Below are 25,886 nucleotides of genomic sequence, written 5' to 3' on the forward strand. Positions count from 1 at the left end.
ATTTAAAAATTAAAATAAATAATAGTAAATCTAAAAACATTAATTAATGTTGTAAAAATGTAGCAGCTGTTTGCTACAATGAAGTGTATCATTAATATTAATAAAGAATAAAAATAAAATTTATTAATTTATTAATTTATTAATTTTGGACAGATGTCTGTGTGTGAGTCCAGTTTTCAATTGGTAACTGTAGAAATAACGAGCTCTAATACCGTTATATGTCTTAATGAATTAAAGCCTCAAAGCAATACATACAACATGAAGTTGCAGTAGAATCACGTGACTACTTTATGTATTTTATTTATAGACAATATTTGCTAGATACACTGTGTATGCAGTATACATATGTATAGTGTTTTATGTGTTTGCATGATTGTGTTTCAGCAATCAACTGACCCATTACACAACCGGTACATATCATGTAACTCATATTGCTAACGTGCGTTAGATATCTGCATCCCACTTGCACCACGTGACCACACAATATAACACGTGACTTATTGACCACTTTACATACCCTACAACTAACAGTACTGCAGCAGGACGTGTCTGCAAGCTCACACACAGTCGTCTCAATGGTAAGAAAGTCACTCTATCACACAACAATCTGCATGTCTATTAAAATAAGTGACGTAGACGTCTCTTTTCAGGCTGTAATGGGCATCCAGTTGGTGATCACACTCATTGTAGCAACACTGTTGCACAAAGTCATTCCATACATCTCGCCTGCGCAGTTTAGTATTAGAGGGTGCGGTTGTTTGTGTGTGTGTGTGTGTGTTGGATGCACGTGTGAGTGTCTGCATTCTGACTTTCAGTTTGAAGAGGTATAAGGAGCCGTCTACTGATCTGTTGTGGAGGTATCGAGTGGGGCAGGTGGTGAGTAGCAAGAAGGGAAAGGATAAGAGGAAGGTGCAGGATCCTGCAGGGTAAGAGGACTGGTGGACAGGATGGGAGAAAGACATACATATGATACATACATACGTACAGACAGACAGACAGACAGACAGACAGTACAAGTTATTGTTTGATGAACATTATTACGTACTACATACAGACAAACAGACACGTACTACAGACAGACAGACAGACAGACAGACACATACTACAGACAGACAGACAGACACGTACTACAGACAGACAGACAGACGGACACGTACTACAGACAGACAGACGGACACGTACTACAGACAGACAGACAGACACGTACAACAGACAGACAGACAGACACGTACTACGGACAGACAGACACGTACTACATACAGACAGACGGACACGTACCACAGACAGATAGACAGACGCATACTACAGACAGACAGACAGACACGTACTACAGACAGACATGCACGTACTACAGACAGTAATTGTAGTTGTGACACTTGTTGTTCATTAGCTGTTACTTTAGTTTCACCTGTATTAGCTTTGATGTATAAAAATATATGAAAATTTGACAGACAGACAGACATACTACAGACAGACAGACACACGTACTACAGACAGACATGCACATACTACAGACAGACAGACACACATACTACAGACAGACAGACAGACGTACTACAGATAGACAGACAGATGTAGTACAGACACACACGTGCACATACTACAGACAGACAGACCCGTAGTACAGACAGACACACGTACTACAGACAGACAGACACGTAGTACAGACAGACACACATACTACAAACAGACAGACACACGTACATGTACTGCAGACAGAGACACATACACGTACTACAGACAGACAGACAGACATGTACTACAGACAGACAGACACGCCTACACGTATATATATATATATATATATATATATATATATATATATATATATATATAAACAGACAGACAAACAAATGAGCAGCCAGTCAGATTGGCCAACAATCTAAACACACAAAGAAAGACAAACAGGCTAGCAAGAGAACGAGGCCCCAAACTTGAAGACAAACAAACTTTCCAAGACCCTACCAGACCAATACATTCGCATACAAGTTTCTATCTCTTACAGTGTCATTCTCAACGACGTCATGTTCAGCGTTCCACGTGACAACGACATTGAATTAGAAACCGAAAAGGTCGTCTTGACATTTAATGACATTCTCAACGTTTTCTCCACTAACGTGTGTTCTGTCTAGATCCAATGCAGTGACCTCTACAACATCCATTTCTGTGACAATTACGAGTGGATCGTCAACTTCGGTTTGAGTTCGCTTGCCGTTTACGTATTGACTCAAATATACTTTATGTGCTGGCCGGAAATGGAGTCACAAGAGATGAATCTTAGCATCATATGGCTGCTGGTTGCGTTTTTTAATTCTATGTATGTTGAATGTATGGGTTGTTAGGGTGGGTAGCATGGAGTTGTATGACTGAATTGATGTGGTTGATAGAGAGGCAGATGGACAGGCAATAATCAGGCAAACAGATGGATGTCTTAGACAAGTGGACATACATGCATACATACAGACAGACAGCTGGATGACAGGCAGGCAGACAGACAGACTAATAGACAGACAGACTGACTAATAGACAGACAGACTGATTATGTTTAATTATATGTATTGGACAGACTGATTGACAGACATGCAGACAGACAGACTGATTGTGTTTGAAATATATGTACTGCACAGACTGATTGACAGACACACAGACAGACTGACAGAAAGACTAACAGACAGACAGACAGACTATAACAGACAGACAGATGGACAGACAGACAGACAGACAGATACACAGATACACAGACAGACAGACAGATAGACAGAGAAACCTAGGTCTTGGACAGACAGACAGACAGACAGACAGGCAGATAGACACACAGACTGATCGTGTTTGAAATCTAGGTCTTGGACAGACAGACAGACAGATAAGATAGACAGACAGATAGACAGACAGACAGACAGATAGACAGACATCTAAGACAGACAGATGGATAGACAGACAGACAGACAGATAGATAGACAGACAGACAGACAGACAAACAGACAGATAGACAGACAGATAGACAGACAAATGCCTCCTCATTCAAGACACATTGGAGGGAGCGCATGTCCATTCAGCTACAAAAAGCCAATGCTCGAGTCATCTACAGGAAAGTGGAGAGACTTTTAGATGATGCTAGTTAATTTGTGTTTTTCCAAGGCCATTTGGCCTTTACTTTTTTTTAGTAAAGGAGCAAGCACGTGTGTAGTTAATTGGACTGATGAGGACATTGTGTTGTAGAGGATTTAGCCTCCATCTGTACGTACTTTGTTCTATTGAATAAAATACCGATAGACAGATAGACAGACAGAGAGACAGAGAAATCTAGGTCTTGGACAAACTGACAGACAGACGGATGGACAGACAGACAGAAAGATTGACTAACAAAGAGACGTATGTACATGTATGCACAGGTGTGTGCATGACCAGACAATTAAAATTTGATAGTTTGATTTGATTTTGATTTTAGGTATATTTTTTACCTGTTCAACATGGCACTTTTTCGCGGTTCCGGAGGAGCACATGGAGAGCAATCATTGATGATTCTCTGCGGTTGTTGTTTCTTTGTCATTGCAATGGCCGTCATGCTGTTGGACGATGGAATATTGGAGCTTGGCATCGACAAAGGTAAAGCTAATATACACATTGCTCTGATTGTAATGAGAGATGCATCTTCCAATACAATGTAATCTAATGTATTGAGAGATGCATCTTTCTAATACAATGTAATCTAATGTATTGAGAGATGCATTTTCCAATACAATGTAATCTAATGTATTGAGAGATACATCTTTCCAATACAATGTAATCTAATGTATTGGGAGATACATCTTTCCAATACAATGTAATCTAATGTATTGAGAGATGCATCTTTCTAATACAATGTAATCTAATGTATTGAGAGATGCATCTTTCCAATACAATGTAATCTAATATATTGAGAGAGTATGCATCTCTTTACTACAAGTTGGATGCATCTCTCTAATGCAATAATCTAATTTATCGATAGATACAATTATACATTGATTTGCAGCATCGTAGGAGTGAAATGTAAACCTATGCAGCCTAGCGCGCGCTACATGAGCGTGGCTTTGGCAACGCCCTTGTCAAGTGCCTTTATTGATATTAACATCTACAAAACTTGAAGTCAATCAGTTGCTAAGGAGTGTCACCAACATCTGGAAGGGCAAGCAACCGACTTGTACAGTAGCCATTTTATCAGAGCCTGAAGAAACAGAGCAACTAAACTACCCAGATAAATAGCCTCGGTTTCCGTTCATTCATTACCCAATTGCTGCCAAACTGAATGTCAGTCCAACAGGATATAGTCAAAGAACTTCAACTAGAATTCTGTCTGACCATATAAATTTTAAAAATATATTACTTATTTAATTACCCAGCACCAAAACCGGAAGTGGCAATTTGTGATGCAGACTGAACAACTTCTTGAAAAAGCCTGAATGCCCATGCTGCACAGGCAGTGTGGTGTCCTACTGCCCTCATTTGCATGTTTACCTTTGCAGCTTTAAAGCAATGTTTATGTTGCACTTTAGCGTTTGACAACATTACGGCAAAAGCGACTGTCTTTAAGCAGAAGACGAGCATTACAACAGGGTGATGTCTTTACATGATGAAGTCGTCGTTTGTTGTTGTGTCATTGTAGATTGTTTGTATGGTAGGGAATGGCAAGGGGCATTGACTGTGTGGAAGCTGATCTTGGGTGCGCTGTGTGGGCTGGTGGCATCATTTCTTACGTTTCCCAGTTTTCGGATGGCGAGATTGCATCTTGACTCACTTAAACAGACGAGCAGCAAGTTGATATCGTAAGGTTCTTAGCTTGTGTTTTAGTGGTTGATGGTTGGAATGACACAAGATGTGGACAGACAGACAGACAGACAGACAGACACGCTAGAGTGATTACCAGGAAGACATCCCGCTTACTGGAACATACAAGGAAAGTGAAGAGAATGAACAATATACACAATTATTAATGTGCTTTACTGTACAGCCCTATATAGGGCTGGTTTCTGTAGAGTTTTAGTTTGGTAGAGATTTTGTGCAATTGGGACAGTAGAGTTGCTTAGTTGTGTTGATTGTAGATTTCAATATTGAAAATATATGTATTGGACAGACAGACAGACAGACAGACAGACAGACAGATACTTTATTCTCATACAGACTCTACTAGTACATAGGCTAGGAATTTATAAAATCAAATCAGTCCTTGCAAGCAACAAAGTCATAGATTAACTGATGAACTTGGCCTTGAATGTCGAAATCAAATACTAAAACCATCTAGAGCACGTTGATACAAGAAAATGAGTTGACAAAGAAAAGGCAACAAATGACAATCCAACTGTGAGACGAAGGCGGATGCGGAGCTCAGAGAGCAGAGAAAGGTGCTTACACAACCTTGACTGACAGCAGATGCCAACTGAAGCCACAAGATGATGATGGGACAAAGAAATGACGACACGAGACCATCCAGTTGCTAGACGAAGGCAGATGCTAAGCTCAGAGATAACAGATAGCGACATAAGCCACAAGAAGGAGGTGAAGACAGCGTGCCGACAGAGGAAATGACATTGAAGACACATGGACACAAGTCTTCCTTGGAACGGTAGCAGTCGAAGCCTCACACGTCGACTTGAAATTCCTACTCCCTTGGCCCTCTGATGAACTTCTTCCCACACAATACAAAGTAGAAGACAACGCTACCAACATCCGAGATAGACAGACAGACAGACAGACAGACAGACAGACAGACACAAACAGACATACCGACAAACAGACAGACAGAAAGACACAGACAGACGGACAGACAGACAGACAGACAGACACAAACAGGCAGACAGACAGACAGACAGATAGACACACAGACAGATAGACACACAGACAGACACGCAGACACAGACAGACAGATGGATTGACAGACAAACAAAGAGACAAACAGACAGTCAGACAGACAGCTGAATGGAGTATTCTTTACATTTTTTCATTATTCTTCTAGTATTTTGTGCAACATAAATTTTTTTGCTCCGTTGTTTTTGTCAATCATGTGGGTCAAACCTTTGGCAAGAGACTCTTTTGTCAGTGAAACATCTTCAGATAGCAAGTATGATGGTGTACGTGCATACACACACACACACACACACACACACACACACACACACACACACACACACACACACACACACACATCTACACACATTGAAATCAACTCAACATTGATTTATTGAAAGGTGATTGTTGTGTTGTATTCATTAGGTTGACAGACGAGCTGTTTGATGTTTTTCGTTTGGGTGCCATCTTTTGCTTCTGCCTTTTCCGTATCGCTCTACTTCGTCTGCATCTGCAGACACATTTAGCTCTTGCAGAAGAACGATTTATTCAATCAAAACGAGAACCAGGAAGGATAATGGCCGTTGAGCTGCAGACAATGGTAACAACGTGCATGTACTGTGTGTGTGTGTGTGTGTGTGTGTGTGTGTGTGTGTGTGTGTCGTGTGTGTGTGTGTGTGTGTGTGTGTGTGTGTGTGTGTGTGTGTGTGTGTGTATCACGTGTGTGTGTGTAATAGATTACTGATTTTGTTGATATTAATTATTTATTATTGTTGTTGTTTGTGGCAGATTCAGAGAGTGTCTTTGTACTTGGTCGGCGTGGCTTTGCAGTACCTCGTGCCAGTTATTGTTCTTATGTCGTTGGCACTTCTTGCTCATTCGTTTGGTATGTTTAGATGATCATGTGTAGGTATAGTATGTATGAGTATGTATGCTCATTGGATGAGTGGGTAGGCATGAATGCAGATAATTAGGCAGTAAGGCAGATATGCAGATGAGTAGATGTAAGGATGAGTGAATGGATGAAGAGGTGAACGGATTGATAGATGGACAGATATCATGACAGACAGATAGACAAATAAATGGACAGACAGATGGACATACAAATAGACAGACAAATGAACAGACAGTCTGAAAGACAGATGGACAGACAAATAGACAGACAAGTGGACAAACAATTGGACAGACAAATGGACAAAGAAATGAACAAACAGATATGGAAAGACATGGACATACAAATGGACAGACAAATATCCAGACAAGTGGACAGACAAATGTACAGATAATTAAACAGACAAATAGACAGCCAAATGGACAGACAAGTGGACAGACAGATATACATACAAATGGACAAATGTACAGACAAGTGGACAGACAAGTGGACAGACAGATAGGCAGACAAATAGCCAGACATATAAACAAATGACTGCACATACTTCATGCAATGACAAGTGAAATCTCGAGACATTGCAAATGATTATGAAATGAATAAGATTATACACTGATGGCATAATCAGTAGGACAAACAACCACATCAGTAGTGTATAACACTTATCTTGTTCTTTCCAGGAAGCTACAGTTTCTCTCAAGGTCATCACCTTCTCTTACTACACAACAGCACTGCATCAGTCAGTCGTTACAAGTGGGGTGTGAATGCTGAAGACGAGGCAGTTCAACAGCTTGGCTTTGTCATCTCACAATTAGCTGAAGTTATTGACACTCCCGTCTTTTGGGAAAAACATGTGATGTTTGGCTGCTGGTGGATGGTCACCGTATGGTTTGGATTATCTTCGTTGGGAATTATGTATTACAGATGTGCAGCCGTGTAGTGAAGGGGAGAGGTGGAAATAGTGTATTGAAAGTGTGAAATAGAAATTTAATTAGAGCTGATTCTATGAGTTATGTGATGTGGTATACACGAAATGATCATGAGTTGATGGTTTTAGGAACTAACTTTGTTGCTGTTGGTTTGTATGGACTGCAGCGTGTTGTAAAAGTATTGGTTGCGTGCTCCATTTTTCTTGCTAATTCCTTTTTCAATAGCTAGGTAGTTGGAAGCTAAAGGATAATTATGTGACTAGTGTACATGTCTGTCTGTCTGTTTGTCTGTCTGTCTGTCTGTCTGTTTGTCTGTCTGGTTGTTTGTCTGTGTGTCTGCTTGTCTGTGTATCTGTCTGTCTGTTTGTCTGTCTGTCTGTTGTCTGTCTGTGTATCTGTCTGTGTGTATGTCTGTCTGCATGTCTGTCTGTCTTTTGTCTGTCTGTCTGTCTGTAACTTTGTGTGGAACATTTGAATATTTGGAATTCTTGTGGATCCATATATGTGACTTTCTTTTTCTGTAAGATTCTTATTGTTTACCAATAAGTCATGTGATTGTTGTTGCAAGAACCCTCATATACTGTACACTGGTTTCTTTGTTTGGGAAGGACGGTCACCAGAAAACATGAGCAGTGCCAGCTGAGGTATGTTTTGTATTTAGTTTAAATATTTTTTAAGAAATTTGTGATATTGTAAATTTAATTAACTGATGAAGTTGGTGATTTATGTGAAATGTTCATTTTGCATTGTAGCTGTCAGCACCTGGTCACACACATGAGCTGAGCTGTAAAACTTGTTTGCAAGATCTACCTCAAGGTGTGTGTGTGTGTGTGTGTGTGTGTGTGTGTGTGTGTGTGTGTGTGTGTGTGTGTGTGTGAGTGTGTGTGTGTGTGTGTGTGTGTGTGTGTGTGTGTGTGTGTGTGTGTGTGTGTGTGTACACACGAACCTCAAATTTCTCCTCCCCACAACCATGCTCTGGTTTATTGTCTGGGAAGAACTGTCACAAAGAAACATGGGCAGTGCTAGCTGAGATATGTTCTGTATTTAGTTTAAAATTCATTTTAATTAAGTGATCTATGTGACATGTTTATCTCGTTGTGTTTGTGTACCAGGTCATACATGTGAGCTTTCATTATGTAAAACGTGTGTGCAAGATCTACTCCCTCAAGATGTGCATGCGTGGGTGTGTCTGACAAACAGGTTTGGAGACCTTTTTTAAATAATTAAAAATAATACATAATTAATTAAATAACCCTAAACTTGCTCCAAGTTTCCTTATCTCAAATTATACATGAAATCTCCCTTCCTCTATCAATAATTTTCTTCACAACTTGTGATGATGATGATGATGACGACGACGACGACGACGACGACGATGAGTTATTTATTTACCCAGGGAAATAATACTGTTCAGTCACTAGTCTTCCACAGTACCCTGCAGCATCGAACAGACACAACGCCTAATACACATAACAAACAGCAGCAACAGCAAACGTCTAAGATTACAGTACAATTAACACGATTACACTAAACACATTACAATTGGCTTATACAAACGTTTAAACGAGTCAAGAGACTGGCTCTTATCACACACTCTGGCAAACTGTTCCATAGCTTACATCCACTAAAGCTTAGTGCTCTTTTTGATGAAGTTGCTTCTTGATGAAGAACAGAGAAATTTTGAGTATTCCTTGTTGACCATTTGTGAGCAACAACAAACACAATCTTTCAGTCAGTGTGTGTTTAATAAATTAATAAATAGGAGCCGGTCGTTATTAAGTGTGGGGGCTGGCAAAATTTGCTGTAAGTTTGAAATTTAGTGATTTGCAGGGTTACTAAGCATTTGAGTCATCTTCTGTTGGGGGTCATGAATTTTTCAGGGTTTTTGTCTGTATATACTATAGAATTGTATGTAAAAACAGTATATATCTTTATTTCTAAGCTACAGCGAGCATTCACACTTGCATTGTTGAAAGCTGCAATTCTTGCTTTGCTTGTTTTGTCAGCGGGTTGAATGGAAATGACCAACTTTAGTAATCATACCTATAGGCCGCACTACAGTACCCTGAAACAGACTACTTTGTATTGTATACATACATATATGTGATTATATATACTGCATGTATATGCACATATATGAGGGTCATCTCACAGACAGTGGGGGCAAAAAGTTTATAGCAGGCATACTTTGCAGGGGTCACATATCAAACTATGTGGACCTCGGCAAATGTTGCCAGCCCCCCTCCCGGACACTTTATAAGACCGGCCCTTATAATGGCTATGACTACTTGCCTCCACTTCTGTTTAGTCAGATAAAGTCTGAACTTGTAATTTCTGATATAACTACAAGCTGATCTTTATGAATTTGAATCAGTCAACATCTATAAGTTTCTAGGATATTAGTTTGTAGAGGAAAGAAAACTCTTGGAAACTTGTTTCATAAAATGACACAAGAAGAAAGTTCTATGGCAACAATGTTTGACAACCGTTTATACCCTTTATTGGGTATGTGGTGATATGGTGAACATATACTCATGACAGGACACAGCCTACTGTTGTATTTAGTCTTTGTTTACATAACAGTATGCAATGTTTCTGCTGGAAATGTTTGATTATTAGCCACTTGGCTAAAGGTGTTTGTTTGTTTGTAGCCAAGCGCTCTATTTCAGAGCCAAGAAAAAATTGCCCAAACATCAAACAGATAACAATCTCAACGACAACGACTATTGATTCAAGTTTAACATGGCAGGGCAACATTTACCAATGGTTGATCACAACAAATGCAGTACTAATCGGACACATGTCATACTCAATGGAATATGACTTTGGAAAGACAAAGTCAAAGTCTACCAACCAGACTTAAGCGTTCAATGCCATCCTTCCTGGTTTTCTACCAAAATTTAAAAGTTCTGTCAAAGTCAGTCTTGATGTTTTGGCCCTTCTGTACTCAGCATCATCACAAAGTTCAGCATAATTGATTCAACGATAAAGTCATCATTATCATCATCATCATCATCATCATCATCACCATGACTGCCATCTTCAGTTGTGCTTATTTCTAGTTTGACACTTATGGGAGCTGTAGGCAAAGAGCATGTGCAGGACATAGACAGAGGAAGTGCGATAGATCAGCCTTTTAGTCCCTGGAGCTCCATTGCGTTGCACTATAAAAATATATATAATTGCAATTGTTAGTGCACTCTAGTGACTATGCTTGCAAGATCTGATCCAGAGAAAGGTGTACACGGTACACTGTAACAGCTAGCCAAATTGGCAAGGAGGCATTACTATTTTCTCGCCAGCGACATTTAGTTGTAGCATTTGGCTGTTTGGTGATCGTCCAGTGGAAAAACTGCAGAATGTAACCCAACAGCCGATGTTGTATTGGTGTATTGGTATGTACATCCTGTGTGGTCATCCGAGACCTCCATGTAAACCCAACACGGACAGATGGCCTGCTACTTCATATGTCAGTAGATGGACAGTATTCTAAACTGCATTCTGTTGTATTAGACATACTGATTGGCAATACAACATGTGCCACTCAAACATTAACTGCAATATTTCTACTTGCATTTACCATACGTTCATCACCACATATGTACACTGTACTACAGTTTATAATATTGACACGTACGACAGTCGTTTTTATCTTAATTCATTAGAGCTATAGAATCTTGCTGTTCAAGACTTGAATTCTTGGTATCAAGACTTGAATGAAGCCCGTCATATGTCAAGCTATGAACAACAGATCCTATGTTGTCTCGTCACTGAGTGGATGCAGATGCTCTTGTCTAGTCTGAGTAACAATCAGTTTGTTGTTACAAAGTTCACACACATTTCAATATCATGGCACTATACCTCAGCAGTCTGTCTTGCCACTTGTTCTTGTACCTTTCAACATCTCCTTCACAACTTCTACTCCAAACACATCCTCTGCCTGAGATCTTAGTCCTCGTTGAATTAATGCACCAATAAGTAAGTGTCGCTGGGCTTTAGCACCAAGTTGGTCACACCAAATTTCCAACATAGCTTTAGCTTGGAGTGCAGAAGTAGGATAATCTTGTTTTATGGCAGCAATTTTTCCTGTGACTTTAAACAGGTTGGGTGCAAGAACTGAAGCAAACTGTTGCCAAGATCCTTCTATCATGTCAGCAAGATGATTTAACTCCTCAGGTGTCACATCTACAAACAAATTCATAGTACAATATTAATTACAATTGCATTAAATATTGATATAAATTACTGGCACACATCAAATTAACATGACTTTGAGGCATTCAAGAAACATTTCTGTTGTAGATTTCAGTCTATTGAGATTTACACATATGTTTGCCTTCACTGTATGCAGATAAAACTCTCATTAGAGGTGTTGTATAATACGGGATACATGCTTGTAGTTAAATTAATAAATTAGTCAGTTAACATTGAACATTAACACCCTACATCAGTTGCTCATTTTATAACACCTGCTCACAACCAACCCATCACAAATGTATATGTTATATACCTTGCTGTGGTATAGCTACGTGTTTTTCTAGCACACGAGCAACATCATTTCTGTATATTGCATTGAGAGCCTTCATCAGCCGTCCTATTGTAGCTTCACTGGGAGGTTTCATCCTGCACCATTGCTTTAGCAGAAAACAAGTAGGGCCCTCACTTCTCTTCCTCACTACGTCTTCATTAAGAGGTCTGTTTAACAGTTCAGACCATAACCTCCTCCAGTTGTCTCCTAAATCATCATCTTCATCTAGAAGTTTGGACACTTCTAACAAGCAACTTGCAGTTGGTTCATCAATGAGAGACTCCACTGGTGTATCATAGCTTACTACAATGTGACAAAACACCGAGTCGGTTGCTGAGGCTCTTGTTGGCATCTATAGCTGAGTGGGAGTGCCAGAGGAAGTGCTAAGTGACCTAGGCACCCAATTTATTTCTGATTGCATGAAAGAAGTCTCTCGATTGTTGAGTATACGCCAACTCACCACCACACCATACCACCCAATGTGCAATGGTCTGGTGGAGAAGTTTAATGGCACACTGAAGACAATGGTAAGACGCTTGTGTGTACGGAGAAGCCTAGGCAGTGGAATCGGTACATAGACGCACTCTTATTTGCGTATTGAGAAGCACCTCACGAGTCTACAGGGTTTTCGCCCTTTGAACTGATTTATGGACGAACAGTGCGGGGTCCTATGCGTATTCTTCACCACCTATGGACACGAGAAGGAGATGATGTGGACATGCGGACGAGCTACCAGTACGTTACCGAGCTAAGAGAAAGACTCCAGGACACGTTACGGATAGCTCGCGAGGAGCTACAGAAGGCCCAGCAAGACCAGAAAAGGTATTACGATCTGAAAGCTAGACATCGCAAACTGTCGGTGGGTGACAAAGCCCTTGTTCTTCTACCTATGGACATGAACTAACTATTAATGAAATGGAAGGGACCCTCTGTAGTGAAGAAGAGAGTTGGATTAAATGACTATAGAATTGACGTCCGGGGCAAAACCAAGGTGTATCACATCAATCTTCTGAAGAGATTCCACGAACGGAAGAAGGAAGCATTTTGTTCCATGGACGAACACAAGGGAAGACCGGTGTTAAATACCGTTTGTTCTGCCGTCATTGAAGCAACGGAAAGGGTGACAGGAGAAGCAGTGATCAATGATGAGTTGCTTGACTTGTGCACTTGCTTGGCTACTGAGACCTTTGAGGACGTAAAATATGGGAGTGAGCTAAGTTCCGATCAGGTGTCGGAGGCAGTGGCACTGGTAAAGGAGTTTGAGTCGTGTTTACAGGTCTTCCTGGAACGAATTTGACGAAACATGGCATGTGGTTGACGGCTGATATACCAGTGCGCTGTAAACCATACGTCGTCCCGTATAGCGTACGCAAGTCTTTGCAAGAGGATATCCAAAGGATGATAGACATCTATGACATCTATGCCCGCACTAACACAAAAGTTTGGGAAGAGTAAATAGTTCTCTAAACTCGACCTGAGCAAGGGGTATTGGCAAATTCCAGTAGCCAGAGAAGACGTCTACAAAACGGCTTTCGTTACTCCAGACAGATGCTATGAGTGTTTGAGAATGCCATTCGGAATGATGAATCTTGGTGCTACTCTGGTGCGAGCCATGAGGAAGCTCTTCCAGGGGCTGGCCACAGTTGACTCATACATGGACGATACAATTGTTCATGCGCCTACGTGGCAGGAACATATGGTCGGTCGCTCTTCGAGAAACGTTGGACTGGATTGCGAAGGCAGGGTTGACAGTCCGACCATCAGTGTCTAATTGGGGCCGAGTCTCTGGATTTTATCGGTCATCACATCGGGAAGGGGATCATCAAACCCGATAAAGAAAACATACGCAACGTACATGATACACCGCAACCGACGACGACGAAGAAAGAGCTCCGATCCTTCAGAGGATTGGCAGGCTTCTACTGTGACTTCGTTCCTAATTTTAGTGCTATAGCCATGCCTTTGACAGACCCTACAAAGAAGGGTCAGCCAAACCGAATTGAGTGGAAAGAGGCACAAGAGGCAGCATACAGAACATTGAAAAACGCAGTCACCAGCAAGCCAGTGCTACATCTACCAGACCACGATAAATCCTATACGCTACAAGTTGATGCGGTCCGAAGTTGGTATTGGGGCTGTTCTGCTCCAAGAGCACAATAACAGCTTGTTCCTGGTTGGGTATGGGAGCAAAAAGCTGATGTCCGCTGAAAGAAGGTACTCCACAATCGAAAGAGAATGCCTTGCCGTGATATGGGCGATCAGGAAGTTTCACCCTTACTTGTACGGACGTGAGTTTTGGGTTCAAACGGACCACCAACCGCTCCAATACCTAAACAGGGCAAAGTACATAAACGACCGTATCATGCGCTGGGCCCCGTATTTGCAAGGATTCAACATGAAGATCGAAACTATTAAGGAACGAGAAAACGATGCAGCTGAATTTTTGAGCCGTTCGATTGACAACGTTGATAATGGAGATGGAGCAGAAACTTGTGAAGTTTCGACTCGAGAGGGTGTGGTGTAACACGTGTCTAACGAGAAGCCACAGTTTGACTTTTGGGTTACCATATAAGGGAATTTGGGTGGGGTTAATTGAATGAATGGGGTAGGACACATACTGGGGTATGTTTGCAGGCAAGGTCACCTGACACACACATGCATGCACACACACACACACACACACACACACGCACACACACACACACACACACACACACACACACACACACACACACACACACGGTGGAGTGAGTGGTCGACACAACCAAACTCATTTATAACTTTCCTTGTGTCTCCAAAGACCAATGTGTGCCGTGCAGGAGCGTCCACAAACATCACATGTGAAGTTCCCACTCTTAGAGATCGTCTTTCGTTCCTGCCTTTTTTGTTGGAGTGTTTTCAAACGTTGGTCTTCAAAATGATCTAGAGATTTTTTGCAATAAGATCTCCACAGAGACCTGTCTGACGCATAGCTTTCCCAGTTGGATATATCAAAATTACAAGATTTCAAATTGGATTTCAATGTGTCTTTAAAGCGCAATTTCTGACCACCTGCTGTTCTAGAACCTTCCTTCAGTTGAACAAGATGGCCACACCATCGAAGTTGAGCTTGTAGTAGTAGAACCTCAATTCCAGGCATGTTGCATTTCTTCAGAACCTCGGTATTGGGTATCATGTCTTGCCATTTTATATTTCCAATTCTGCGAAGACATCGTATGTGAAATTGGTCCAGCTGTTTAATGTGTCTTCTATATAATGTCCAAGTCTCACAACCATAAAGTAAAGTGGTGATCACAACTGCTTTGTAAACTTTGACCTTAATGGCTGTGGCTATGCCATGTTCATTCCAAAGGCGTCTAGTCAGGTTGCCAAAGGCAGCACCAGCTCTACTCAGACGCATTGAAATATCATCATCGACAACAATGTTTTGAGACAGAGTACTTCCTAAATAAGAAAACTTGACAACCAATGTCAAAGGAGTGTCATACACTTTTACAACAGGAGGTGTGTCAGAAGACCCAGGTTTTGGTTGGTACAAGACTTCAGACTTCTTCAGACTTACAGTGAGCCCAAAGCGTCGTGTAGTGTTTGAAAAACAATACATGATGAATTGAATATCCTCTATCATGGTGTGCGCGACAAGGGCACAATCATCTGCAAAGAGCAGGTCACATATGAGAATGTCACTGACTTTAGTTTTTGCATTGAAGCGACGAAGAATAAAAATTTTCCCATCAGAGCGCGTTTGAAGGTAAACACCTCTATTGCAATTCCTGAAGGCAACATGTAACATGACAGAGAAAAAGATGTTATATAACAAAGGTGTAAGAACGCATCCTTGTTTAATGCCATTAGTGACTGCAAAGGACTTGGAAGAAGCTCTACTGTCAATGATGCTAGCTGACATATTGTCGCGAAATGATCTTATGATATTGACTAGATTGTACGGACAGCCTATTTTACCGAGTAGTCTCCATAAGAGATTTCTGTTGACAGAATCAAATGCTTTTGTCAGATCTACAAAAACTATGTAGAGGTCTCTATGATGTTCACAACATTTTTCTTGAAGTTGTCTAGCAGTAAAGATCATGTTGCTAGTTCCCCGACCTGAACGAAAACCACACTGAGTCTCTGGCAATATATTGTCAAAGACATGTTTGGTTAATCTATTCAAAATAATTCGAGCCATGATTTTCCCGACAGTAGATAGAAGTGAAATGCCACAATGATTGTAACAAAATTGAGTGGTCTCCCTTACGTTTGTATAAATGGATTATGGTAGCATCTTTGAAGTCTTTGGGAACCGCTTCATGTTGCCAAATAAGACTGTAGAGTTGTGTTAGTTTTTCTACCAAAATCCTACCACCATGTTTAAATATTTCAACTGGAAGGCCATCCAATCCACATGCATTACCAGATGACATGCTGAATTACATCAGAAACCTCATCTACATGGGGAGACGTCACTAAATGATCTTCACATGCCAGCTGTGGAATGTCATCTAAAACCATATCATCAATGACAGAAGGACGATTTCGTACTAGATTGAAGTGATCAGCCAATGCTTTATCCACCAGTTTTCTTTCAGTGAACGTAATTTAACTTGCACACTCTGACGCAAGCTGGCATAAGCTAATTTCTTAGCAGTCAAAGATTTATCCCTGATCCACCCAAGGTGTGCTTCCCTCATGCTGTCAAGGAGAAGCTGAATTGTAGGTTCATTCATGTCAAACCAATCCTGATGTTTGCATTTGGTATGACCTGAAACGTCAGATGCACATTGAAAGGTCTTTATTTTCAAATAGGTCCAAAAGCAGTCAATGTCAGATGATTCTGTCATACCAGCCAACAAATACTCTATTTGATCTTGAAACTGACATCTAATGTCATTGACGAACAGTCTTTTAACACACAACTTTCTAGTAGGCATCAAGCGTTGCCGATGTTGCTTGGGCTTGATGACAAGAGATGTGATGCACCTTACAAGCCGATGATCTGACCAACTACTAGAACCCCTCATCACTCGAGTTTGTCTAACATCACCCAGATCACGTCGCACAATAACGTAGTCCAGAAGATGCCAATGATGTGAACGTGGATGCATCCATGTTGTCTTGTATTTGTTGGATTGTTGAAAGATGGTGTTTGTTATAACTAGATTGTACTGAGTACAAGTACTGAGAAGCAGTGTCCCATTGAAATGTTCCCTTCCTACACCATGAGGACCAATTACTTTACACCATGATGTATAGTCCCGACCAACGCGAGCATTAATTAAAATCTCCAAGAAAGAAAAGTTTATCTCTTCTTGGCACTGAGTCAATAACATTTGTCAATTTTTCGTAAAACTCTTCCTTAAAGGCATCTGCAGCTGGTAGAGTCGGTGCATATGCACAGAGTGGCATATCGCCCATGAGGAAGATTTAGACGTAGTAACATTAGACAGGAATTGATAGCCTTAGGTAGGAACTCAAGTTTATGTACAATGCTGGATTTTATTGCAAAACCAACACCTGCTTGTTGAGGTTCACCAACGAGGACACCTGATGAAAAGAAAGTGTAGTCAGCACCAACTTCTTCAATACTTTGTTGACCACAAAGATGGGTCTCACTCAGTGCAGCAATATCAATATTACACCGTTTTAGTTCTCTAGCAATAACTGCAGATCGACGCTCAAGATTGACATTATTTTTGTTGTCTTGTAATGTTCTTAAATTCCATGCTGCAATCGTCAACTTCAATTGTTCACTTTTTCTTTACTTTCGACAGCAAAATTGAATGCCCGCTGACCGCGGTAAGCCAGCAAGGTTTGTACGGAGTAAACTTTCTTTAGGGATCCTTTTCTCTCCCCTTCTCCTACTGAAGAGAGCAGTGCTATCCCTGACTAGGGCTGCTCTGACACTCAGGCAGAACACGAACTGTGCTGTTACTCCAATTCAAAAACAGAATGGCCATCACACCTGAGCCACTAATGTGCAGGGTCATAGCTTAAGGCTTCCATTGCCATTCTACAACAGCCCCGTCACTACTTGCCAATTGCTGTTGGACTTGAAGAAAAAAATAGATAAAGACACAGACAAATCAAGTCACCATAAAAGAACCTGCACAATAGAATGGATTATAGTGAAATGAGCGTGTGCAGAACTGATTTTACTCTCTCTTCCAGTATGTGTTATATGTTGGCAGGTGTAACACTACAACATGCCAAACAACATGTATGGACACAGTAAGCTGTCCAGAAAACTAAAACCCCAAATTAGTAAACTGCTCTTTAGAGCCAAAGTGACCACAGCTGCTTACAGATACTGTACTAAATTGCTATGAACGAAATCATACTTTGTAGCAACAGCCTATTCATGGCAGCTACACTCGCCATGCCCAGTGTTGTCATAGAGAATTTGTGACATTTTATAGAGATAACACTGCCACCTGTTATCTCATCACTCTCTGATAACACTGCCACCAGATTGTCCACGACTGCTTATTTGTCAGGCAAGGCCTGCTTATTTCACAGCTAACCCTTATATCTAAGGGTTGTTCCACAATCCGCAACCTGTAGACACGCTCGGTAGCAGATGGTGCTGCTCCTGGGAATAAACCCAATACTCCGACACAAACACGCATGCACGTGCACGCACGCACACACACACACACACACACACACACACACACACACACACACACACACACACACACACAAATGGACAAATGTTAAGCCCTCCACGTCTTTCAACATTGACTTTGAGGTCAGTTGCGGAGATAGCTCCCCCTGCCTCTAGAGACAGGGTCCCCATGCGCTACGTGGAGTTTTGGGGCCAGCGCTACAATCCACCTGGAGCTTGGCCAGAGTCATCCAGGGGCATTGACAATGGCGCAACTCTGGGACTGGACACTACGGCCCACACGTACCTGTCTGCTGCATGATGTTGCTGCCAAGCCAGTGGTCTTGTCCACCCCAGTCAATGACCAGGTACTCATTTATACTCCTGAGTCGAGAGAAGCAAGTATGGGTGAGTGTCTTGCTCAAGGAAACTGCGACAGTGTCGCCTCCACCAAGATCGAACCTTCAACCCTCATCACGGAATACAAGATCCCGGATATCATCACCAATGCTCTACCATCTGCTCCACTGCGCCCACACACACACACACACACACACACACACACACACACACACACACACACACACACACACACACACACACACACACACACACACACACACCATTCAGTACACCAGTTTCCAATTCCATAACTGTCCGAAAAAGAGCCTCAGTTGATTATTTTCTTGCAAAATCTAACCTGCACTATGTCCAAATGACAACCCAGAAGTTGTCATTCAAGTAGAGGTGGTTAGTGTATAATATTGCATTCATGCAAACCATGCCTGGCAAAATTCAGCACAACAAAGATATAGCACTGCAGACTGACAATACATGTTGTATCATGTCACGTGGTGTTTGAATTAGCTGCCACTCTCCTCGGGTAATAACAACGATATCCTCGACGTGCCCATACGATAACTAGTAATTGACAACACTCAAATCAATGCATGCACCCATGCTGTTCATGCACTAGTTTACACTCTAAAGTCTCAGAATTAATTATGGCTGAACATGATGTAATCGAATAAATAAACATGGCTGTTTCACTAGGATGTTCATCTTATGGAAGCGCTTGTTCAGATAGTCGCTTATTCAGACATTTTTGTAATCACTAATTTCAACAAGCACATTTTTACTGTATAAATGTTGATCAAATGGGCACTTTTCCAGACATTTACAGTATTATCATACAGTCTGTGACACAGAACTAAATATGAAGTTGATAGTCAACTATATTAATCTTACCTGTGGCTGCAGGTGATCTCAGCATTGTAGTACATGTGTCTGAGCTCTATACACAGAAACAAGTCATGCACAGACGATACACAATTGTGATAACTAAATTATTACCACAACTTGTCAAAAATGTCTAGTTTATCTCACCTGGCAGTATTCTTCTAGCACACAAGCAACATCATTTCTGTATATTGCACTAAGAGCCTTTATCAGTCGTCCTATTGTAGCTTCGTTAGGAATTACCATCCTGCACCATCGCTTTAGCACATAAAGAGTGGGGCTCACACACTTCTTGCTCACCACGTCTTCATTAAGAGGTCTGTTTAACAGCTCAGACCATAACCTCCTCCAGTCATCGCCTAGATCATCATCTTCATCTAGAAGTTTAGACACTGCCAACAAACAGGTTGCAGATGGTTCATCAATGAGGGACTTGACTGGTGTCATATAGCTGACTAAAATACAAAAAATTAATAAATCATTAATTAATACAACAACATAGTACAACAAGTCAACAAAACATACTAGATTTATGCTGTAATGGCTGAGAAGTGCCACATACTGTTGACATCATTTCAGTGTCCTAAAAGTAAACAGCAATTCAGATAGAGACAAATATACAATACAAAAGTTACTCACTGAAAACTCAAGTTGTGGATACCAAAGAGAAAGTCTGTCAGGAGGTTGAATTTCATCTTTTGTCACACTGCTGTAGAGCTCAAAACGAGTATGTTGATATCCATCCAAAGAGATAAACTCAACTGTACAATTTTGTGATTCTGAAATCGATGCTTCATACATAAATCCCAGATGCAACTTCAGACCTGCCATTCCTTGCTGTTTCGCCTTGTTGACAGCATCCACAATCCACTCACGAATAGCAGCACACACCTTGGCATTGAGTGCTGTATGTGACAACACAGTCATTTGAAAGTTGTATCTGTTAAGAGCAAACTCCAGTCGATGACCAGGATAGATGTGGAAGTAGCCCACATTGCGATAAATAACTGCCAAGCGACGAAAACGTTTACACAGAAGAGTCAGTATTCTGTAGAATAATGGCTGAGGAATGCGAATGGGAGCAGATGACAAGATGAGAGGCAATGACTTCAGCTCATCATTCATCTTATCTGATTCAAGACCAACTGCATGCTCCAGGAGGCAAGGAATGAAGCAAGCGTCTCTCTCAATCACATTCTGTTCTTCCTCACTATGCAATGGACCTTTGCTTTCTACATCAAAACTAAGGAAATCTTGACAATTTGCTTCTTCCATATTTTTCTCTTCAATAACAGAATACTCACACAGCAAATCATAGTGCCTCATCAGTGACACAATGAGACGTTGAGTAGAACCGGCATCTGATAAAAGATGTCTCACAAGAGACATTGTCATGATGCCTTTCTCTTTGCTGCGTTTTACATCATTCCATAACATGGGAGGAACATCACCTTCCATGTATATCGTGATCACTTTCTGCAGCTGTGATACAAACCATTCCACATCTAACACGACTTCTTCATCATCTCCACTCTTCAATGCCTTGGGATGATACATCAACACTGCACGACTACTCAAATACTGCAGCAACACCAACACCTCCTCTCGACTTTTGATTCCAGCAGCATTCATGGCAAGCTGCAGTAATTCATCAACAGTTGTCGTCTTCTTTAGTGGATAAGAGACTTTCACTTCTCGTACCTTCTGCTCATACTTGAGCCATTTGATGGGCAATCTGTGATGTTGAGCCACCTTGTGAGCCACCTCCTCTGTCTTCTGACGAAGTAATTTCACCTGTGGATCTACGACTCCACTGTCTGGATCTGTCACTGTGTTATCCACATAGAAACACATTACATCTTTAGATGCCCATATGATATGCTCTGCCAGCACTGTGCCCTCCAGTTTCTTCCTTATGAATGCATCCTGTTTCTCCATCATCCCTGGTTGCTCCTTTAGCTCATCAGCATGCGTTCCTACTAGAAACATGGCAGGTGATCTGATTCCTACTTTCTCAAATATCATGATACGACGTGACTGATCACCTTCCATGATATGAACACCTGATACCCACTCTTCCAATCGATCAAAGTTTGTTTCGTTATCAAACAAAGGAATGTGGATAATTGTTCCATCTTCAGAGCGAAACTGACATGGAGTCTTGTCGTCCATTGGTAGAGAAGCATTAAACACAATGTACATAAAACCAGCTTTTGACATGACCAAATGATGTGTGACATAGAACACATTCTGACCAGCATAGTCCAACACGGTAAGCATGATTTCTTTCTTAGTCTTCTGACGAGACTTTGGGTCTCTTAAACTCTTAGAAACCCTTTCTTGAATGTGTTGAGGTAGAGTAGTTGTGTTCTCAGTAGAAGGAGCATCAACATTGTGAGGCAATGTTGTTGCTGTTTGTTTGTTTTGGTGGTTAGACAATCCGAAATCAGTACTTGCTACAATCGATTGTGTCTTCTTGTTTGGCAATGTAGCTTTATGGACTAAACCAGCACAATAATCAGTGGTGCCTGAGTCAAAGAATACAGAATCTTTGCTTGACTTTTTGCTCTTCTTCTTCCGGCTTTTCTTCTTCCGGCTTTTCTTCTGCTGTTGCTTTTGTTGTTGCTGTTGACTGTCACAACTAGATGTCACCTGTTTAGCATTTGTTCCAGCCAACTGAAATCTTGCGGTTGTATTGCTTCTCTGATGGTTTACTGCTTTACTTTGTTGACTGCTGTGTAAATCAGATGAGAAACTGCTGGCTATAATACTGTCCTTTTCATCACCAACTAAAGTATCCACATTTGTAAAATCTGCTGCAATCTGATCTGATAATGAACACGCTGTAGCAACAAGTGTGGCTGTACCACCTGATGGGTTTGCATCTGTGACTGGGATGTGAGACAAAGATCTAGAGTCTTCAAGTGCTAACAAATTTGATGGCATTTGCAATGAGGACGAAAAATTTGATGCAACTGAATGTGCAGAGACTGCTGAAATTGTTGCTTTCTGGGAAGAACTGGGCAACTCCTGAGAAGAACCACTACGTGTTACATAAGGCAGGAAAGGCTTAATGCCATGAGAAGAATCAACAGGAACAGCCTGCACATGTAAATCCTGCTTTACTGATTTCCTGGTCATGTCAAGGTCTTCCTGTTTTCTTGGTTGTTCATTTTCTTTTGACTTGAAATATTGATCTTTCACTTGTGGTGTGTCGAGTGTATCTGCCATATTGATCACAACATTCTTCTCATATATTTCTGTGTAGTCAGCACTTGTGAGAGGGTTGGTCCAGTCACATGCTTCCTTCACAATAATCTGACACTTTGGATCAAACACCACTCCTCTTGTGCTCGGCTCATCACGATTGAACTTCTGCAGAGTGAGAGATTTTGTTAAGCTCGTCTTACCGGCACCATCACGACCGACAACATCAACACGTAAAAACACATTCACTGCTGATCCCTCATCACAACTTGACAGATAGACACGCAATGCTGTCTCTCCTTGAGACACAATCTCTTCAGGAAATGTTTCTATAAATAAATCAAATTTCAGTAATCAAATAAAAGTAAATAATATGTTCCATTCACTCACCAGTAGCCTGAATTATTGATGCCAGATTGACATTTCCTCGTGTTTCTGATCTCTTCAATGCAGATTCTCCACTAATTTCAACTTTACTCAAATCAGCGCCATGAGACAGAAGAAGTCTTGTTACATCTTTCTGCTCCTTAACAATAGCTAAATGCAATGGACCTTTCCTGCCTTTTATCTCGGGGTCAATAATAGCACCGTGTTCTATCAGCAAACCACATAAATTAACATCTCCAAGCTTTACTGCCAGATCTAAAGGAGTTTCCTTAAGAGTAGGACCCTGGTATTCGTGAGGTACATCAGCATTTACAGATGCTCCATGGTCAATCAAATACTGACACAAAGTAAAGTCCTGCTTTTGAACTGCTGTGTGAAGAAGTGAATAGCCTGCCCTGGAACAGCATTTTAATGCACTCAAACTAAGTTTATTTGAAATATCAGACTTTGCAATTAGTTCTAAAAACTGATGACACGCACGAGTGTCACCTGCTTCATTGGCATAATCTAAATAGGCTACAAGATCTTCTTTACCAATATTCACCTTTTCTAAGTCATCTAACAAGGGCCTACCTAAATGTTCAAACAGCCAGCAAAATGTCTTAGCAAGTCTGTTCTTCAAAGCAACATGTAAAGGTAAGTTTCCTTCTCTGTCAGCTATATGAGGATTCACTCCATGTGATATCAACTTATCACACAACTCAACACATTCAACACGACTCTTACAAGCCAAGTGCAGTAATGTCTCACCACACACATTCAATACATTGCAATCAGCATCCTTTTCAACTAACACATCAGCTGATTTCATATTTCCTTTCTGACATGCAACCTGTAGAGATGTGTCTCCATTGCCATCTATAGCATTCAATTGAGCTCCCTTTGCTATGAGCATCACACAAACCTCAGAGCTATCTCTCTTGCTACAAGCTGCCTTATGAAGAGCAGTTTGGTGAGAATTATTTGTAGCAAGCACATCAGCATTGTAATCCAACATATGTTGAACTGTTGACGTTAAAGCAGCCTCACATGCCAAGTGTAGTGGTTGGTTTCCATCTTTATCCACTGCGTCAATCTTGGCATTATGTTTTAGTAAAGTAGAACACAATTCAAGACAGTCTTTCCATCCACCAGCTGCTGTATGTAGTGGTGTTTGTCCATTTTCATTCAATGCATTTACATCTGCATCACAAGAGAGTAACAAATGACTTGTTCTTGTATGTCCTTTCCTCAGTGCCAAGTGTAGTGGTTGGTTTCCATCTTTATCCACTGCATCAATCTTGGCATTATGTTTTAGTAAAATAGAACACAATTCACGACAGTCTTTCCATCTACCAGCTGCTGTAAGTAGTGGTGTTTGTCCATCTTCATCCAATGCATTTACATCTGCTTCATTAGAGAGTAACAAACGACTTGTACTTGTATGTCCTTTCCTCACTGCCAAGTGTAGTGGTTGGTTTCCATCTTTATCCACTGCATCAATCTTGGCATTATGTTTTAGTAACATAGAACACAATTCACGACAGTCTTTGTCTCCACCAGCTGCTGCATGTAGTGGTGTTTGTCCATCTTCGTTCACTTCGTTTACATCAGCAGTCCAATCCACCAACAGCTGAACTGTGTGTAAATCAGCACTTTCAGCTGCTTTATACAAAGCATTGTTACCATTGCACGTCAATTGTTGGCTTGCCAAATGCCAGGGTTTGTATTTCTTGTTGTTTAAAACATTTGCATCAGCATTGTGATTCAACAAGACTTGCTTAGATTTAGAATTAAGCCTTTTACAAGCCAAGTGTAGTGGTTGGTTTCCATCTTTATCCACTGCATCAATCTTGGCTTTATGTTCCAGTAAAATAGAACACAATTCAGAACAGTCTTTGTCTCTACCAGCTGCTATATGTAGTGGTGTTTGTCCATCTTCATTCAATGCATTTGCATCTGCTCCACAATCCACTAACAGCTGGACTGTATGAATGTCATTATTTCTAGCTGCTATGTGTAGAGCATGATCACCACTGTGTACTTGAAAAGAGTTTAATATTGATTCATTAGCCAAATGTAAAGGTCTTTGTTGTTGCTTGTTTAGAGCAGTTACATCAGCCCCATGAGATAACAATAAATTGCCAGTTGCTGCATGCCTTAGTTTACAAGCCAAGTGTAGTGGTTGGTTTCCATCTTTATCCACTGCATCAATCTTGGCATTATGTTTTAGTAACATAGAACACAATTCAGGACAGTCTTTCCATCTACCAGCTGCTGTATGTAGTGGTGTTTGTCCATCTT

At 40.9% G+C, this 25,886-nt stretch overlaps 3 protein-coding genes across 5 annotated transcripts; 1 reads left to right on the forward strand and 2 right to left on the reverse strand.

Moving 5' to 3' along the window:
* Window positions 1-152: 152 nt before the first annotated feature.
* On the forward strand, window positions 153-7,856 carry LOC134188155 (transmembrane protein 161B-like). 3 transcript variants are annotated; one of them, XM_062656352.1, is made up of 12 exons: window positions 153-578; window positions 651-748; window positions 816-926; window positions 2,006-2,072; window positions 2,133-2,317; window positions 3,449-3,606; window positions 4,533-4,593; window positions 4,659-4,802; window positions 5,990-6,094; window positions 6,247-6,421; window positions 6,610-6,706; window positions 7,390-7,856. In XM_062656352.1, exons 1-12 carry the CDS (start codon window positions 576-578, stop codon window positions 7,647-7,649), a joined length of 1,464 nt encoding a protein of 487 aa, XP_062512336.1. In that variant the 5' UTR covers window positions 153-575; the 3' UTR covers window positions 7,650-7,856. The 3 variants fall into 3 exon arrangements, with proteins under 3 accessions (XP_062512336.1, XP_062512335.1, XP_062512337.1); XM_062656351.1 differs by having other exon boundaries at window positions 153-748; XM_062656353.1 differs by lacking the exons at window positions 2,006-2,072; window positions 2,133-2,317 and having other exon boundaries at window positions 154-748.
* A 3,179-nt stretch (window positions 7,857-11,035) lies between these two features.
* LOC134187979 (uncharacterized) lies at window positions 11,036-24,543 on the reverse strand. The gene is made up of 7 exons (XM_062656163.1): window positions 23,607-24,543; window positions 20,649-23,545; window positions 20,535-20,592; window positions 20,157-20,464; window positions 20,019-20,064; window positions 11,500-11,823; window positions 11,036-11,437 (listed from the first exon to the last, which is right to left on the reverse strand). The coding sequence occupies exons 1-6, from the start codon at window positions 24,496-24,498 to the stop codon at window positions 11,501-11,503; spliced, it is 4,524 nt and encodes a 1,507-aa protein (XP_062512147.1). The 5' UTR covers window positions 24,499-24,543; the 3' UTR covers window positions 11,036-11,437; window position 11,500.
* A 223-nt stretch (window positions 24,544-24,766) lies between these two features.
* On the reverse strand, window positions 24,767-25,846 carry LOC134188247 (ankyrin repeat and protein kinase domain-containing protein 1-like). The gene is made up of 2 exons (XM_062656443.1): window positions 25,118-25,846; window positions 24,767-24,785 (listed from the first exon to the last, which is right to left on the reverse strand). The coding sequence occupies exons 1-2, from the start codon at window positions 25,819-25,821 to the stop codon at window positions 24,767-24,769; spliced, it is 723 nt and encodes a 240-aa protein (XP_062512427.1). The 5' UTR covers window positions 25,822-25,846.
* Between the last annotated feature and the right edge of the window lie 40 nt (window positions 25,847-25,886).

Source organism: Corticium candelabrum, chromosome 12, assembly GCF_963422355.1.
Source record: "Corticium candelabrum chromosome 12, ooCorCand1.1, whole genome shotgun sequence".
NCBI lineage: Eukaryota > Metazoa > Porifera > Homoscleromorpha > Homosclerophorida > Plakinidae > Corticium > Corticium candelabrum.

Excerpts from the sequence above, each read along its gene's own strand:
- LOC134188155 (XM_062656351.1), top strand. The coding sequence starts at position 576 with ATGGTAAGAAAGTCACTCTATCACACAACAATCTGCATGTCTATTAAA. Across the intron at positions 6,422-6,609 it reads CCGTTGAGCTGCAGACAATG|ATTCAGAGAGTGTCTTTGTA; the intron begins GTAACAACGTGC and ends TGTTTGTGGCAG. Across the intron at positions 6,707-7,389 it reads ACTTCTTGCTCATTCGTTTG|GAAGCTACAGTTTCTCTCAA; the intron begins GTATGTTTAGAT and ends TGTTCTTTCCAG.
- LOC134187979 (XM_062656163.1), bottom strand. The coding sequence starts at position 24,498 with ATGCTCATAGCAAAGGGAGCTCAATTGAATGCTATAGATGGCAATGGA. Across the intron at positions 20,593-20,648 it reads ATCCACAACTTGAGTTTTCA|GACACTGAAATGATGTCAAC; the intron begins GTGAGTAACTTT and ends GTTTACTTTTAG. Across the intron at positions 11,824-20,018 it reads GAGATCACCTGCAGCCACAG|ATGTGACACCTGAGGAGTTA; the intron begins GTAAGATTAATA and ends ATTTGTTTGTAG.
- LOC134188247 (XM_062656443.1), bottom strand. The coding sequence starts at position 25,821 with ATGTTACTAAAACATAATGCCAAGATTGATGCAGTGGATAAAGATGGA.